This window comes from Protomyctophum bolini (genome assembly GCF_963924005.1).
Source record: "Protomyctophum bolini genome assembly, chromosome: 1".
In the NCBI taxonomy this organism is placed as follows: Eukaryota; Metazoa; Chordata; class Actinopteri; order Myctophiformes; family Myctophidae; genus Protomyctophum; species Protomyctophum bolini.
In genome coordinates, this window is record NC_137862.1 from 29,902,425 (window position 1) to 29,921,202 (window position 18,778).

General features: G+C 41.4%; 2 protein-coding genes across 2 annotated transcripts; both read left to right on the forward strand.

Annotated features, from left to right (window-relative positions):
• Positions 1 to 545: 545 nt before the first annotated feature.
• Positions 546 to 10,267, forward strand: nqo1 (NAD(P)H dehydrogenase, quinone 1). Its single transcript, XM_080768071.1, has 6 exons — positions 546 to 684; positions 3,785 to 3,952; positions 5,565 to 5,695; positions 5,822 to 5,935; positions 7,729 to 7,830; positions 8,369 to 10,267. Exons 1-6 carry the CDS (start codon positions 681 to 683, stop codon positions 8,687 to 8,689), a joined length of 840 nt encoding a protein of 279 aa, XP_080624197.1. The 5' UTR covers positions 546 to 680; the 3' UTR covers positions 8,690 to 10,267.
• A 2,004-nt stretch (positions 10,268 to 12,271) lies between these two features.
• LOC308318536 (gamma-aminobutyric acid receptor-associated protein-like 2) lies at positions 12,272 to 16,892 on the forward strand. The gene is made up of 4 exons (XM_080768131.1): positions 12,272 to 12,484; positions 13,279 to 13,334; positions 13,619 to 13,791; positions 16,307 to 16,892. The coding sequence occupies exons 1-4, from the start codon at positions 12,451 to 12,453 to the stop codon at positions 16,395 to 16,397; spliced, it is 354 nt and encodes a 117-aa protein (XP_080624257.1). The 5' UTR covers positions 12,272 to 12,450; the 3' UTR covers positions 16,398 to 16,892.
• Positions 16,893 to 18,778: the final 1,886 nt, after the last annotated feature.

The following is an 18,778-nucleotide window of genomic DNA, read 5'->3' on the forward strand; positions in this document are numbered from 1 at the left end:
AACATGACCAATGATAAAAAACTCCCATATCTGCTGGGCGAAGTACAACGATGTGCAAACACAGCACAGCAGAAAGATTTGTGAGTTGCTGTGATAGGAGAAGGATATCAAATGGAACACAACCACCCTAAATACTAATCATTGTGTACATATTCCTGCACTATACCAGCATTGAGTGATCTTGGTACATAGAATTTGATCTATTGAAGATTCTGACCTTCAAATGTATACACAATATCATTCTTGTTTTGATTGTATTGTTCTTTCTGCTTTGGCAATGTAAACGTTTATGTTTTCTCATGCCAATAAAGCCCTTTGAATTGAATTGAATTGAGTGCTGTGGCAAAGTGGTGACAAAGTGATTTTAATGTAGTTTGTTTAATGCAATCATAGGACTTTTCTGTTTGTAGAGAGTCAGGGAGGCCAGAGAGTAGTTTTTTGTAACTCAGTAGGCGTTCCCATCCCGCATAACTTGCCTTCCGGCCCGGCTAGTATGATGATGTCACGCATACCCCCTATTGTTGCGTAACTGCCAAATCTTGAGTTCCAATCGAAAAGTTTTTCGCTCATTCGCTGGTCTATTAAGAGGTACGCACGCAACTGGAGCGCACACACACACACACACACACACACACACACACACTGGGGAAGATCTGAAGGCAGTTGCTCCAACACAGGAAATGGGTGAGTGAAGTCTCCATCGATGAACGCAGCGCAAAGAAAGTTATTTTTTTTATTTTTTTGCGCTGAACAAAGTGCGCTGAACAAAATGCGTTTCAAATTTGGATATCGTTTGTGGGGAAATTCAGTAGCCTAAGTCACCTATAAGCACTTGCCCACAAATTATATATAAATTCTGAAACGCATTTTTGGCAATCTTATAGCTATAGCTGGTGTTCTGCACAAAGCATGTCAGCTGTCATGGTTCATTTGAGTAATTATCTCAACTGAAAGAATTAGCCAAAGGCTACAGACAGTTAGACAGTCTACAGTGCTAACAGTGCATTTGCATTTGCTGTTTAAAGATTTCAATGTTGCAGTGATGTCAGTGTGGGAAAACTATTATAGCCTAATTGGTAGACCATAAAACGTGCGATGAGACTATAGTCTCACCGCACGTTTTCGAGATACGAGAAATTACATTAATGGGACATAACATAATGTTCCATCATTGTATGCATATTACCATTAGTCAATTTATTTATTGCTGTGATTGTATAGGCCTGCATGTGCTTTTTGATAGCATCCCCCCCCCCCTCACCGCCTTAATTTCCCCCTATATTCTTTCCCCTTTTACCTCCTTACATGAGTTCCTGTTTTTATATGTACAAGTGTATATATATTTGTAATATCTTTCTGATGAATTGAAAAAGGTGGACCCTGTTGTAAACAAGTGTAATGCTTTTTGTGTCGTCCACATGCAGTAACAGTCTTTTAATCAATCAATCAATCAATCAATTGAAAGTATTGAGTTGTGCTTTCATGTAAAATGTACCCATTCTGCAAACTGTTAATAAATACTTCAATCAATCAATCAATCAATCAATCAACAACAAAGACTGTTTTCTGAGTCCTGTAATAGTTTTTATATTATTACAAAGGTGCTGTTATTATAGGCCTATTATGAAAAAAAACTGAGAGTAGAGTAACCACCTGCATGTTGATTAATATAAACTAACCCTAATATCATAAAACGTGACAATGTAAAGATTCAGTAAAATGTATGTAGGCCTAGTAACAGTCAAGTAGGAATAACAGCAGTAATGTAGTAATAGTTATAGTGGCCGTAGTAATTTAGCACTGTAGTAACTGTAATGTAGTGATTCACTATTCTACTCTTGATTCCGGCAATAGATGGCTTACTATAGGAGGAATGCGATCCCCTAGTCATAATATTGTAGTACAGACACATGTTTCATTATATCAACATGCCTAGTGTATCAGTGTTGATTTCGTCGACTGAAACTAAGACGAAGAATGTTCGTCGACTACCATTTTTACACTGACGAAAACTAAATGGAAACTAAATTAAAACTAAGCTACGATGACTAAGACGACTAGATATACTGACAATTTCGTCAACAAATAAAAACTAGACTAAAATGTTAGGAAGGGACTAGTAAAGAGATCCACTTTAAGTCATTTTACACTTGTTTGCATGATGAAAATAGCCGAAAATAGCCGATCTGTATTTTCGGCTATTTGAGCTTGTATTTTTGGCTATTTTCAGCATGTGTAAAAAAAAAAGCATTACAACACCATCAAGGCCTGCAAAAATACATTTTAGTCGACTAAATCAACTGTAGATTTAGCCAACTAAAATCCTAAAATGTGACTAAAACTAAATTAGGAAACACCGCCATTTCGAATAATGGAAGTCAATCTTCGGAATAGCGTTGTTTCGGAATGGAGGAGTGTATGCAAACTATATATTCAAGAGACTATGACTAAAACTAAAATCAAAATTTGCTGCCAAAAACAACACTGCAATGTATTATTAGAACGTTTCTTTTGCCTCTAGGCACAATTATGTCATATTTCTTCCTGCAACCTGGAGTAAGGAAGTGATTATAGAGTAAAGGATGTCACGTCAGCTAACCGACTAGTGCTCAGAGAATGTGAAAAGAAGAAGTGGTTTAACATAAAGTCTAGACAAAAGCTTTGGCTTCATAGCCTCAGCCTGCATTGTGTTCTATCAATGTGATGTACATGGGAGAAGGAAGCAAGAATTGTGCTGAAACTAGATATTGTTGTTGACACACATGAGCCTTGTCGGACATGTTTTACAGCTATTTGAATGCTTGGCGGGTGGGGTTGGGTTCAGAGGTGCATGACTTCACCGAGAGAAGTTACATAATGCACGCATTGTTGATATTTACGTGCATATCAGATGTGCTGTAAGTAACATGAGGCTGCTACTAATGACTCTCAGAGTCAAATTCAGTTAACCACATGGTAAACCGCATTGTTCCGGGGGAGACATTTTGGACAAAAAGCAGATATGCAAGCTCACAACATGTAATGTGAAGCGTTGTTGTGAGCTTGTATATTGGTCAACTGTTGCATACATTATTTATTATTTTACTGTATGGTTTCTGTTAGTTGGCCATTGATGACTTTGAAAATCTGAAATGTGTGTGTGTGTGCGTGTGTGTGTGTGTGTGTGTGTGTGTGTGTGCGTGTGTGTGTGTGTGTGTGTGTGTGTGTGTGTGTGTGTGCGTGCGTGCGTGCGTGCGTGCGCGCGCGCGTGCGTGCGTGCGTGTGTGCGTGTCCAGTGTACCAAGACATCAGAGACACATACTTCCCACAGATTACAATCACCCACTGAGATTTTGAAAACATGACTAATGCCAAAAAACTCCCATATCTGCTGCGCGAAGTACGACAATGTGCAAACACAGCAGCAAGATTTGTGAGCTACTGTGATAGGAGAAGGATATCATATGGAACACAACCACCCTAAAGACTAATCATTGTGTGTATTCCTATACGCTATCTGCATCGAGTGATCTTGGTACATAGAAATCGATTTATTGGAGATTCTGACTTTCAAATGTACATAAATGTTGTTTTGATTGTATTGTATTGTTGTATTGCTTTTTGCTTTGGCAATGTAAACGTATATTTTCTCATGGCAATGAAGCCATTTGAATTGAATTGAATTGTGTGTGTGTGTGTGTGTGTGTGTGTGTGTGTGTGTGTGTGTGTGTGTGTGTGTGTGTGTGTGTGTGTGTGTGTGTGCGTGCATGTGTGCGTGTGTGCGTGCGTGCGTGCTGTGAGACAGCTCAGAAGACCGTTCTGATTGTGTACGCTCACCACAGTCCAGGCTCGTTCAACGCCGCTGCACGGGATGCGGCTGTGGAAGAGTTAACAGAGCAGGGCTACAAAGTCATCGTGTCTGACCTGTACGCCATGGACTTCAGAGCCAACGCCACACGAGACGACGTCAAAGGTAATTTCTCCAACATTCAGCGTTTGTAGTCATCTGGCAGGAAACCACAAGGCGGAATCAAATATGAATGGGTTACTTCAGACTCCATGCGTCCACGTCATGTATTTATGTGCACACACAGGGAATGCATACAGGGACAACAAATATTTTAGGTGCAGTAAAGGTGCAGTAAATGTCCTCATGATACAACACGCACGTCACTCAGCACATCAGGGCTAGCTCTACAGGTATATGGCAGCAGAGACCGCACAATGCTTTGCCAGCCTTTCATCCTTGTCTTTGGGTATCCCAAGTTGTCGAAAGCCTCCAACAACCAGTGCGTAGGTATGTCTTATAGGGTCTACCAAAATCTCCCGGAGGGGGCGTTAACATATGTATCACGTGGTAGCGGCCGCCATGTTGGCAGGCTTTTCTGGTTTGTTTACAGTCAGCGACCATCCGTGTGCGTTCTAATTTTTAAACACCAGAGGGAGTTCAACAAGCTCGTTCCTGACGACAACACAGTGAGCCAACACCAGGATGGAAAGAAAAAACGTCGGCCTCGACATACCTTACATACAAGGACAAGCTGAACTTTGAGGAAAAGGAGCGTTACCTCAACAAAATCAAGGATATTGACGGTCTCGACCCCTATGAACACACTGACTGGACAGAGGATGCTTTCGATCTTCTACCACCACTAACGCTCCTTTTCCTCAAAGTTCAGCTTGTCCTTGTATGTAAGGTATGTCGAGGCCGACGTTTTTTCTTTCCATCCTGGTGTTGGCTCACTGTGTTGTCGCCAGGAACAAGCTCGTTGAACTCCCTCTGGTGTTTAAAAATTAGAACGCACACGGATGGTCGCTGACTGTAAACAAACCAGAAAAGCCTGCCAACATGGCTGCCACTACCACGTGACACATATGTTAACGCCCCCTCTGGGAGATTTTGGTAGACCCTATATAGACTGGATCATTAGAGGAAACAATTCTTGCACTGCTGCTTGACCTTAAAGCACTCTCTGGGGCACGGTGGCACAGTCGGTAGTGCTGTCACCTCACAGATAGAAGGTCCTGGGTTCGATTCCCGCTGGATGCTGTGGGCGCTGGGGGGCGTGTTCTGTCCTCCGCTTCATTAGTGCCCATACCCGAGGCGGGGTTGGCGAAAGGGCCTTTCTGTGTCCCCTATAGGGTAGGTACCCTCACAAAAAACATGCAGTAATCCTGGTCTCTATACTGCCTGATGGAGGGGAAAGAAACTGGTTGGAATAATGTGTTCCTTCCACGCGCCGCGTCCAACCAGGGAAACATGGACACTCATGCATGAGTTCAAGTCCGTTGCTCTCCCCAGGTTGGTGGAGGGTGTGTAGACCCCAGGATCACATTAATCACGATAATTGACACAGGGGGATGAAAAATGGGTTACAAAATCGTGGGATAACTTATTTTTATTTTTAAAATCTCTGTAGTTGTTTTCATGCTTCTCACGGACAGACATACTGGCTGTTGGTACATTCCACCCATGAATAGTGCTTTCTTGTATGAAATGTACACACGCACGCACGCAAAGCCAGGCATACACACGCGCACGCACGCACGCACAGTGTTGACGCTGCTGATGCTGTGTCGGCCAGGTGAACTGAAGAACCCGGAGCTCTTCCAGTATGGTGATGAATCCATGTACGCTTGGATGGAAGGTCGCCTCCGAGAGGACATTGTAGCTGAGCAGGAGAAAGTTAAAGAAGCCGAGCTCATTATTTTCCAGGTCGTCTATCTATCTATGCATGAATGCAATGCATCTATATATTATCCAGTCTTTTGTGTATCTATTATTGTAGAACTTGCCTGCATGCTCTTCTTGCTCACTGTGTGTCTTTAATTGTTTGTGTAGTTTCCGTTGTACTGGTTCAGTGTGCCTGCCATCATGAAGGGATGGATGGACAGAGTGTTGGCACAAGGCTTTGCATTCTCCCTGGAACAGATGTACAACAATGGAATATTCAAGGTCTGTCTTCTTTATTTTTATTTTTAAACAAGTAGCCTACATTTAAAACCACGAGAACAGACACAGGGTTAGGACAACTTGTCAAGCATTTAACCACTTATATTAACCCATTGGGAGTGGGACCTGAGGTCTTCTAAATCCTAAAAGTTTCCTGATAAACCTATGGCCCTCATTTATCAACCGTGCGTACGCCAAAATATGGGTGCACGCCGAAATTGCCGACATTTTCGACATTTACCATTTCCGGCAAAGCTTGAAATTGAACTTGACAACGTTCAAAACCCACGTCTGCTCTGCAGCTGGCGTACGCTTTTTCCTTGGCTGTTTTTCTGTCTTACACAAGCGGAGCAGCATTGTCTGAACTGCTGACACACTGTCACAGGCATCTAAACATATGAGGGCCTATGTTTCTATGTTAGTGGTGCTCAACCTTTTTCATGTCAAGGACCCCCAGAATTATTTGGTTGCCGACCCCCATCTGAAAATATGTTGTCCAGTGACCCCCCCCCCCCACACACACACACACACACACACACACACACATCTTGCACCACATTTACAAAAATAGCAGATCTACAAGCTCATTTTCAATAGCTAAAGTATAACATAATGCTATTGCTTATAACACCAAAATTGGTTCCCGTCCTGAATGGGTTGAACCAGGGGTGTCCAAACTTTTTTCAAAGGGAAATATTAAAACAAGGGACAACTACATCAATGACATAATGTACCTTCGGACCATGACAAAGTCACATACAGTACATATGCATCGCATTTAAACAATTCTATTTAACTATCATCATCAATATTCAATATCAATGGTCTTTTGTCAAGTGTGCACTGTGAACAAAAAGTGTAACTCAGCCTTTTTTCAGCCTCATTTATATTACCAAGTGTTCACAGAAAACAATGTATTTCCAACTCCAGCTTGTCTCAGTTCAGGCTCCATGAACAGAGCTTGAGCACCCTCAACATCGTAACTCTTCTATTAGATGGCTCTGCACACACACAGCATACCCTCTATTCAGGTATAAAGCTGTAACTCTTCTATTAGATGGCTCTGCGCACACACAGCATACCCTCTATTCAGGTATAGCTGTAACTCTTCTATTAGATGGCTCTGCACACACACAGCATACCCTCTATTCAGGTATAGCTGTAACTCTTCTATTAGATGGCTCTGCACACACACAGCATACCCTCTATTCAGGTATAAAGCTGTAACTCTTCTATTAGATGGCTCTGCACACACACAGCATACCCTCTATTCAGGTATAAAGCTGTAACTCTTCTATTAGATGGCTCTGCACACACACAGCATACCCTCTATTCAGGTATAAAGCTGCATGTCAGGAACCATGGCCAACATAGATTTGAGCTGGTTAACTGCAACAGTAAAACCATACTCTTTTTTTTTTTTGTGATGCAACCACTCCAAGGAACAGCAATGTTCGTGTTCACCTATCTATGTGTGGTTCACCTATGTGTGGTTAACCTATGTGACGTTAATGAGCCAGTATAATGAGTACCAGTAGGGGCGCTGTTGCCAGAAACAGAGAGAGAGATAGTATTAGTGCTGCACGCACTGTTGCCTGCTAATGAGAGGGGGGGGGGGGGGGGGGGGGGGAGTTGCACCACTCACACGGGTGTGATTTCTTTATAGATGATAGACGTGTAATTTCAACGTCATAAATTAAAGCTTGTTAAAAATGTATATGTTTAGCAGACATTCCTTCAGAGCTAGGTTTTTCTTTCTCCTTACATTTTAATTGTTGCATTTTTCTCTCTTAAAGGACAAGAAAGCAATGCTGTCCTTCAGCACTGGATCGACGGAGACAATGTACCAACCTGACGGCATCAATGGAGACATCAATGTCGTACTGTGGCCTTTACAAGTGAGTTTACTTTAGTTTAGATTATTTGCACGTAAAATTCAAAACATGATAAGAAGTGAGGAAAAAAACAGATATATTTAAATGGTAAGGAAAAGACAATTCCAAATCAAAACATGATGTGCCGGAAAGGCCAAAAAAGAAACCCTGAAGGGCTTGTCAAGTGCTATAAATGCTACAATCAAGCATGAACTAAGCTGTCAATAAATGGGGCTTATATCTACAGCAACAAAGTAGAAAAATAGAAATAACATTAATGATGATATTAATAATGATAATACTACTAATAATAGTAGTAACGACGTAAGTAATAATAATGATAATAACAATGATAAAGTGACAAAAAGTGACAAAACATTGCATGACACAGAGATGACCTCTATGTGGATGGTATAAGCGTCTACTATGGATCTAAAAGGGCAACTAAAATGGCCTCAGAGTAGACACGTCTCTTATTCAGTGTGTTGTCATGTGCTGACGGTATTTAGCTATTATTTTCTCCATATGAGTTTACTGTACGTTTGTTCCTTGTTTCTCGCAGAATGGCGTTCTCCACTTCTGTGGATTTCAGGTTCTCGCTCCTCAGATATTCTGGTGTCCGACTCACAGTCCCCTGGCGGCGCGCACCGCCATGCTGAACGGGTGGCGCGGCAGACTGAAGGGACTGCTTTCAGAAAAGCCTTTGACCTTTGCCACGTGCGAGCTTTTTGACCTCAGCTTTCAAGGGGGGTTCCTGCTCCGCCCCGAGGCGAGAGAGGAGTGGGGAGCGAAAGAGGTCGGCATCACCACGGGACATCATCTAGGGAAAGCCCTGCCGCCAGACAACCAGACCAAAGTCAGTCTTCAGTCAACTTCCAAGTAGAACATGTGCAGTGGTGGGAAAAACTCCAATTGTTTTACTTAAGTAAAAGTATCAATACTGCAATGTAGAACTACAGCGTTAAAAAGTAAAAGTCCAGAATTGGAAATGTACTTGAGTAAAAGTACAAAAGTATTGGCATCAAAATGTACTTAAAGGATACCAAGTAAAAGTACTCATCATGCAGAATATCCCGTTTCAAATGTTTAAAAATCTTTAGAAAATAGCCGATCTACAAGCAACACATTGTGAGCTTGTAGATCGGCTATTTGCAATATATATAGGGCTGAAAGTGGTTAATGTATGTTTTGTAATAAAAATACAAAATAAAAGTAACTAGTAACCGTAAAAAAATCATATCGTGAACCTAATATGGTGATTTGAATCGTATCGTGAGTTGAGTTAATCGTTACATGCCTACAAATTATTGTAGTGGAGTAAAAAGTACAATATTTGGATCTGAGATGTAGTAGAAGTAAAAGTAGTAGAAGTAAAAGTACTGGAAATTGGAAGTATACTCAATTAAAGTACAAATATACCTCGAAACTGTATTTAGTAAAGTACTTAAGTAAATGCACTTAATTACTTTCCACCACTGGAGCAGTGCATACGGTATCTTAGAATACAGTAGTATGTCTTATAGAAAATCACTTATTTTCTTATTCACTTATTATTAAAAAAATTATTATTTGCGTATATCGGGAGAACAAAAAGGAGATTCAACGCAGCCAGCTTCTCTATCTGCCCCCTGCGAGGACACCAGGAAATAACTCGTTTCAAAAAGTATTTATTTAAAGACCTTTAAAGGGCACTTATTTTGTTGTTTTTCTTCTTTCTAATTATTTGTTCGACCCCCGATTCTTTTTTTTTATTGTTATGAATTGTCACCTGCCGAGTCGGCTTTGTCAGAGGGCTTCAAAGGTCTTTAAATAAATACTTTTTGAAACATATCCTAAACAACGGGGTCGTATTATAACCAGGGACTAGACTATTTTATCATTCTTTTCCCACAAAATGAGTCTTGGAAAATGGGGGTCGTCTTATAATCAGAGTCGTCTTATATTCTGTACAATACGGTAATTACCCAGTGGTTAAAAGTGTAAGGTCAATAGGTCATACCTAATTAGGTGATGATAGAAAACTCTTTTGTCCACTATGCATAACCAGGACTAAATAAGGAAGTAGAGAATTTATGCTGTGCTCATATTATCCATGATCCATCCATATTACATATTATGATACATATATTATCCATCCTTCCATATTACATATTATGATACATATATTATCCATCCTTCCATATTACATATTATTCATAGTGCTTAAAAGGGGAGTTTCCATGTATGTTTTAGTATTTCCATTCGAATGCCTTATTGTGGATTGATATTTATTTTGCATGCGTATATGTGCTGTATTAGTGCCCTCTACTGGATGTACAAGGCCTTGTGTGTTGGGTGGAATGCCGATAGGATAATCATTCATGACTGATAATTAAGACTGATTATTATTAGCTGTTTGTAAACATTGATTTGTCTGTTTTAATGCAAAATAATAAATTCACAACGCTTTTTTTCACCTATACACGGACTGCCTTAGTTTGGTTATTATTTTCCATGTCATCTGCACCTCTTGGGGATCAAGCAAGACTTTGCATGTTTTTGTTCTATTTTTACAAATAAAACATTATTATTCATTAAAAGCACATAAACATATTACTTTTGGATTACTCTGAAATCAAACAATGTAAACATTGCAGCTGACCTTATATTATTTAAAACATTGTAACAAAGTGTCAGAAAACTTTAAATTCCACAAAAAACTAAAATATCTTAAATTCTAAATCTTAAAAATCTGAATATTCATTCGTCCAATAGTATTACCAATAGGACCTGTAATGTGTAACAATAGGCTACGCTGCAACTGTCTGTGGCCTTTATCAGGGCTGTGAATCCCTATGTGCTCCTAGGTGCTCTGCTTATGAGTTGCATGAAGCCACCCCTCCATAGTCCAGCCTACTACCACCCTTTGCACTTTTCTTTTCGCAGATAAGTAAGCCTGGGACCGGCTACCCTTTGCAGGGACACACGTAGGCCTGACTCACACTTTCACAACAGATTGATGTTTAGCTGATGCATGAGACTTGTTTACTGATGCAAGCTCGCAATTCATTTCCAATGGGAGTCACATGGTTTTTTTGTTGTATGAGGGGGAGGGGGGCAGTCGAAACACAGCTGAAAGCTGTACAACAAAAATGTTGAGTCAAACCATGTGACTTCCATTGAAAATGCACTGGGTGCATGGCCATGACACTTACCCTTTGTTTAGATCTAGCAACCAACAATGTTGTATGCTAGATGCAAAGGTGTGAGTGAGGCCATAGACATCAAAGGGGACTTCAGCCCCTGCCCTTTTACCTGTCTGTAAAAAAAACCTCTCGTCCAGACCACGAATGCAGCATTTACTATGGTGGAAGAAATGCAAATGGCACTCCATTGAGTCCATTCCATGCCATAATACCCGAAGGCAGCATTCAGGAGAATAGCTCTGGTCTGGTCTATAGCCTTACTGCTAGTAAGGCTATATGGACCAGAGCTATCAGGTACTGCTAAGGCTATGGACCAGAGTTTTCAGGTACTGCTAGTAAGGCTATGGACCAGAGTTTTCAGGTACTGCTAGTAAGGCTATGGACCAGAGCTATCAGGAGAATAGCTTTTGAAATCCATGTCGTTACACCTGCATCTCCACTTATATCTAAAGTAAAGAGTGCCCCGAAAATATAGCTGATCTACAAGCTCTCAATGCGCGCAGCGCGGCACGTTGTGAGCTTGTAGATCTGCTATTTTCGCTCTTTTTTTGTCCAAAAGTGCCTTCTTACGGGATTTTTGCCCCTGCCTCTCTAACACACTCTGCACTCAAAGTGGGGTCTAGGGACCCACAGAGGGGCCCTTGATGGAGTTCCCAGCTAAATGCGTTCATATAGCCTACTGTAGGTCTAGCATCAGAAACTCTAAAACTCTGTGAGCTTGTAGATCGGCTATTTGACAACATCTGGAAAAATCACAATAATTGGAATAAACCACAAATCTTATGGGGGCCCCTGGAACAAAATATTTTCAAATATAGCCCATGGCTGCGGTAAATACGCAGCTAAATACAAATACAGTTGGGGGATCTTGCCATGGAAATGTTTGAGAACCACGTGGGCTATCTACTGTAGCAGAGCCCTTTTTTATATGTTCAACCCCCATCCATCCGTCAGTCTGGGTCCCCTGCCTGGACCCTAGGGGACCCAGACATATCGTCGGATGGGGGTTGAAAATTGACCAAGATGTAGGTCATGTTTCCTTGATATTGTAAGTTGTAATTATACAATCTAATTAGCCTACACATTTTTTCCCGAATGTAATCTAGATTGATTAAGGTTACTTATTTTTCATAATGTGATTACATGATGTATAAAATCCGTTTCTACCCTCTTTCTATATATCCGTGTTCTAATGCGCCCCCAAATACACACACAATGGTTTCGACCGTCTCGGGTTCCGTCTCCCCCGTGAAGTGAGTGGTACAGTCCTACACTGACGTCAGCGTCGGGGCAGTACTTTAGGCCAAAGGCTTGTTTTGCTAAATTGTTGACGACTAGTTTAAGGTTTATCTAAAAGGTTTTCCACTCGGCCTCGATCTTCTTTGTCTAAATTAATCAACGCTGTTCTGTTGTCTTATTTCCTACGGCATCGAGCAAAAACAGTCCAGCATCAGCAAACATGAAATGGATGTTCAAAGAGGATCATTCCCTGGGTAAGGAGATTATTGTTATTGTTATGATTATTTCATAACAATAAAACAATGCATGTGTAACCTATTAGTGAGCTAGGTTGAATCGCCAAAGATTGCCTGTATCTTGTACGGTTCGCTGTTATAAACGAGGTACTATAATAAGACATATTTAAGACCAATTGGGACTGAAATGCTGGCCTATCCTTGAGCCCTTTGTTTGTGACTGCTACAGAAACACTTATAGTTATTAATTTATTGTCATCCAATGTCATGTCATTTGGCACTCACCATAAACAGCTTTAACACGGTATATAGCCTATGCTTTTTCTTGCAGTAAATAGTCATAAAATCAAATGTCATGGATTTTTAATATTACAAAGAATTTACCCAATAGACCCATGATCATATAGTTCCCAGTGTAAAAAAGTTGTTTTTGCCTGTGCATGACAGGTGTAATTTGGGCCTGTATAGGATGTTTTTGCGACCCTAACTTTAAGATTATATCTTCAAATGTAAAACTTCAACCAAAAGTAAACAAACAAACAAAAGGCTTTTGTACCACTGCTGTTTACAAATGTTGATTGGCAGCTGTAGTCGGTGTCATGTGACCTCTAGTCCAAACTTTTCCCCAGTTAGTTCCCTCTCAGAGGGAAGGAAGAAGAATGTATCACAATTACATTTTATTATTGCCTACATTGAATTGTTTGCATGGACTATATAAAGTGTTATCGTGGAATGCCTCAAAATGGGCATCTTGATTAATGACGCCATCTATATTGTTAATGTTCTTTTTTCTTCTTCATTCATTTCATCAGAACATCGGTGCATAGAATCAGCCAAAATTCGCAACAAGTACCCTGATAGGGTTCCGGTGAGTGAAACTATCTTTTCCTGCTCTTAAACATGTGACAGTAGAGAACATATAGCCGTACATATAGCTGTACGATATAAACGAGCACTTGCCTGATCGGACAAACCTGAAGGCAAACGCCACCTGCCCGAAGGTTTTATTTGCCTTCCGGGGGCAGGTGGGTCAACGCCTGACTTTTGTATTATGCGTTGCGTTTGTGTTATGAATATACTGTATGTACGGTATGTGTTGGTTGGGTTATTGTGGAGTCTAGACTCTATATACTGTATATGTGTTCTGTGTAGGTTATTGTGGAGAAGGTGTCCGGATCACAGATAGTGGACATTGACAAGAGGAAGTACCTGGTTCCCTCTGACATCACAGTGGCCCAGTTCATGTGGATCATCAGGAAACGCATCCAACTGCCCTCCGAGAAGGCCATCTTCTTGTTCGTAGACAAGACGGTGCCTCAGTCCAGGTCAGTATTAGGCGTGTGAGGCTACAACTATAATAAGATGCCTGCTGTTCCGCCAGGTTTGTAGCTAACTGCTCATGTGTGCTGGAAACTGCAGCAAGAGATTTACTGTTGCTGCATATCTCGTCTGCTTCCATTTACTGGTTTTTTTGTGGCATTTTTCCTTTCAATTAGAAATTATTTCACAATCCTAGTAACTCCATTCCCCATGTACTGCCATGTGTGTAAAGAAAGACCTCGTCTTAGAAGTTCAATTGATCGTAGCTGGATGACCATATTTTAAAAACCCAAACCGGGACACTTAATCACTTAAATCCGAAAATAGAATAGAGCTTCTTGATTGGCTAGTATTTTTACTACTTTGACAATTTCCTTTGACTTTTTATTTTTTTAATTTCCACATGGCGTTTTCATCAGTGGTTTAGCATACCCAGTGTCTGCACCTTTCAACTAAAGGGAACATGATACACTGTGGCAACCCAGGGGAGAATAGGCAAGATTCACAATAAAATAAGAGGCTCACAGTCAACGTCAACTTAGGGTTCCTCCTGTCTAGGGGCTTGGGCTTTTATGCACAGTCCTGTGGGCAGAGCAGAGAGAGCGCTAGTGACTAATGTATTCAGGTGAGGGAGAGTGCTGTATGCTCTCCCTTGTGGAGTTCAGTCGGCTTGTGAGAGATCCATCATACCAGCCTCCTCATGAACAGAGTGATTCCTGCTTCCTCACTCCTCCATTAATCCAAACTGACTCACCAGGCATCTTGGGCGTCGGCTATTTAAAAGCTTCTGTTGATTGCGTTACTGGCTGCAGGTGCATCCATGTCCAGGCTCCCATTGGCTGCAATACCTGTACAGGGTGATAATGATAAACTCCCTCTATCACCTCCCCCAGCCTCCTTCTGTGGGGAATAGGCCTGGCTGTTTCCCCTGGTTTGCCACAACACATTATGCAAAGCACTCAAAAAAAGTGTTCTTGATTTAGATTGCGGTGAAAACCAGGAAAATGTGGTAGACGGTGTATGTTGAAAAGCAGAACATTTTAGTGTTCCAGAGATATTTGTCAGGTCTCTGGTCATCCAGATTGAAATGGGGACAATCCAGTCCATCTGGTAACCGTAATCATATAACTCTCTTTGGGGTCTTGTGATCAGCTGTTGTCTCACAGAATGGGTTCAAGTGTGGTGACTTCACCTGGATTAAAAAGTTCAGCCCCAGGCTGATGGGGTCACTCAAGTCCAACTGAATTGTTTCAGTTGGAGTTTTAATTAAATGAGTTGGCGAGGCAGTGACCAAACACTGCCACAATGGTGGCTCTGGATTTCCCAAGACAGTAGGCAGCCGAGTGTTCATTTAATGCTTACTTAGTTTAATTAATACACTGGACTGTAGCCTGTCTATATAATGATGAGACAGCCAATCTATCTTATCCACTTTAAACCTATATACTTTGCGTCCCCCGTGGGTTTTGTGAGCTTGCAGTTCCCGCTATGTTTTCGTTTAATGTTTGCCCAGGACTAGGGACGAGTAGGGTTGATGTGGTTAATTTATAGAACAGTTCTGGTTTCCATTTCATACAGAAATGTACTGACTGGGTATAAAGGCCCTCATTTATCAACGCAGTGTACACCCGCGTTGATAAATGAGGGCCATAGTGTTTATGTGAATAATGTAAATGAAAGCCAGCGTGTTTTGACCATCTGAAATCCAAGGGAAACATTGACTACCATAATGTCAAATAATGTGCAGGAGTATGGCTTAGTGTTGCAACAGACTTTATTTCCTTGTTGACCGCTTGTATGTCTGCTGTGTCACAAACACGATTTTCTTTCTATTTTTAGAAAGACATGCTGCTCTGCCCTTTCTGAAGTGTCACTGTTCTACCCACTAGGAAATTATATAGTGCTTACTATTATGTAGTACAGACTTTACAGTTTCTTATTTTTTACTTTGTAGTAATTATATTTGCTTACCATCTACTTCCTGATAAATACGTGGCCAGTAATAGACTGGGATAATATAAGAAAACGGGGTAGTCCTTTATTTTACATTCAGGACGGGAACTCCTTTTGTCGTTTTAAGCATTATGTTGGCTATTGAAAAGCTCATAGTTAGCAGAAAAGCTCATAGTTAGCAGATCTACAAGCTCATAGTGCGGCACTCGGTGCCTGCTATGAGCTTGTACATCTGCTAATTTTGAAAAATCGTGAAAATGTGATGCAAATTTTTGAATATATATTCTTTCAGAGCAAAAGTTGAACTCAAATCTTTGCTTCTGGGGGGTCCATGCAACAACATATTTTAAGATGGGGGGGGGGGGGGGGGGGTCGGTGGCCAATTAGCCTACATATCCTTTTTGAGGTCCTTGACAAGAAAGTGACATAGAAACATGAGGTTTTCTGAAAACTGTCAGGATTTAGAAGACATTTTGTAGAATCGTCCTGAGGTCTAATGGGTTCATTAAAAGTGATGTGCAGTATTTTGTGCAGTATTGTCATAACCGTGTGTCTGTGCTGTTGCAGCATCACGATGGGACAGCTGTACGAGAAAGAAAAGGACGAGGACGGCTTTTTATACGTGGCGTACAGCGGGGAGAATACCTTTGGTTTATAAAAATCCCACCGTCGTGATTGGCCTTACCTCCCCCGAGTCACATGGCTGTCCAGTGGCCACACACCACACCTACACCACCCACCCTCATCCAATCGCAGTCCTCACTCACCCCTTGGAGAAACTGTGGGAAACCGCAGGGAGATGAAGTGACAGGAAAGAATTGGCGAGGTCGACGAGTGCTCAAAGAGTGGTTAATAATGATCAATGATTGTTTGTTCAGGTCCATGTTGTATCAATGCTTTCTATACTAATTTAAATTATGTGTAGCGTGTCAATTTGTGTGATTTATTTGTTTAATGTTGTATGAGTAGATGCTATGAGGAGGAAAGGAACCCAGTTTGTTATGTTTTTTTTCTTTGCTAGTTAAATGATGTTTTTTCTGCAGAGGTTTGCCTTGAGTTATTCTTTCTTCTTTGAAGATTATATTTAAAAAGAATTTTAACTATTTGAAGGTAAGGTAGCTGGATGACCTAACCAATAAAAATGACAACTCATCCCGATGGTGTTCTTTCTCAAAATATCTACCCTTAGCCCTTCGCTAAGTCCCTCCCCAACCTGTCCTTGTCCAATAGGCACGTTTAGCAGCGAAGAGACAGGTCAAGCTGTATTGAGATGCATGTTACATGACGGGATTTCTCCATATAAATAATGGATAATTTCAGAAGCAAAACCTTCAAAATGTCTTCTAGATCTAGTCAACCAGGCCTGCAGTAGGCTATGCACTGGGCAAATGTGCATGAAGGTATTTAAATAAACTAGAAATATGAGGAAATGACAGAAGTAGAAATCAACTTTTAACGACCGCCCGACAGGAGTTTTCATGTTGCATAGTAACGGTCATTAGTATTATTGACATCACCTGGGTGGGTCATGTGTAACTTTCCTGATGTTAAGCTGTGTAAATGTTCAAAAACACAGCCATGCAAAATAACATTGACAGCTATGAGGTGGCGAAAGCTTGACCTGCATAGCAACAGTTGCTAAACTATTTGGACTGGCATTGGACAATCAACAAGCTTTTTAGAGTGGGATTTAGCAAAGGGCTAATTCCAAGATCTTAATTTTACAACAAATCATCTTTGGGTGAAACATTTATCTGCAATGCTGTTGAAAGATACATTGTAGTTACAAAGTTGGTTATTTATCCATTAATAACGAATGCAGTTGCACTTTTTTGCTTCTACACAATACACATTACCAATAAGGCTATAAACTCCACTACTTTGACCACTTGAACCCCAGTGTCCATATTCTGGTGGGAACATTAGCCGATCTACAAGTTACACATTGTCAGTCTCTATATACCAGTAAGACGCGCAAACGCGGGAAGCGAACGCCCTGCAGATCACGTCTGTCTGTCTGTCTGTCTGTCTGTCTGTGTGTCTGTCCCGCTGTTACTGTATATGTGGACCTGGCCCCTTTTGTGCCCATATATGGAGCTGAGTGGACCTGGCCCCTTTTGTGCCCATATATGGAGCTGAGTGATTGCTGATGCAACACACTCCATATTTGGATAGCGGGACAGACACACAGACAGACAGACACACACACAGACAGACATGATCTGCTAGGTCTCATAGTAAGTGCTCACTGCGTTCGCAATGAAGATCACGACATCAAATCCTGGATAGCCATACATGGAGCCGGCCAGCAACTCTACATCTGACCTCACGGACACCATGTCGATCTAACCCCTTTAGATCTCCATATATGGAGCTGAACTGTACTGTCGACATTCCATGTGTTGATCCTTCCTCTTCGATGTCTCCCTTTTGACTGATACCGAAGTTATTAGGACAGCCGCACTCGGCAGCTGGCAAAAACTATAGAGTTCTCAACAGGCCCGAAAATTAAGGCCCGGCCCTACCTGGGCCCCAACTGGGCTGGCCCGGGGCCCCACCTGGCCTTACTAATTAGCACACATTTTACGCCCTACCCGGCCAGAAAATGTAAAAAGAATCCCTCAGCAGGGCGTTTTACTGGTAATTATAATATGAACTTTATGGCATTTATTTCGGTAAACACATCAGAATATCCTTTTCTTTTCTAAGACATATCGAGGTTGTCTGCTGTTATCATGTGTACAATTATGGAATGTATAAAACTAGAATTTCATAGCAGTTTAAAGAGCGCCCTTATTCTGAAATACCACCATTACCGTAATAGCGAGTGTATGCGCAGGAGGATATAGCATACAACGGGCGCTGGCTGGGCTGTGATTTCTGCATGTGGGGCCAATCCATAGAGCTGGGTCTGGACCATAGACTGGACTGGACATACCGTAATATTAAACGTAATGACGAGGCACCATAGCGTCACCACGGCACGTTGATCTTTGCCAGCGCGTCATATCTGCCAACACAATCCCAGCTTCCTTGCCG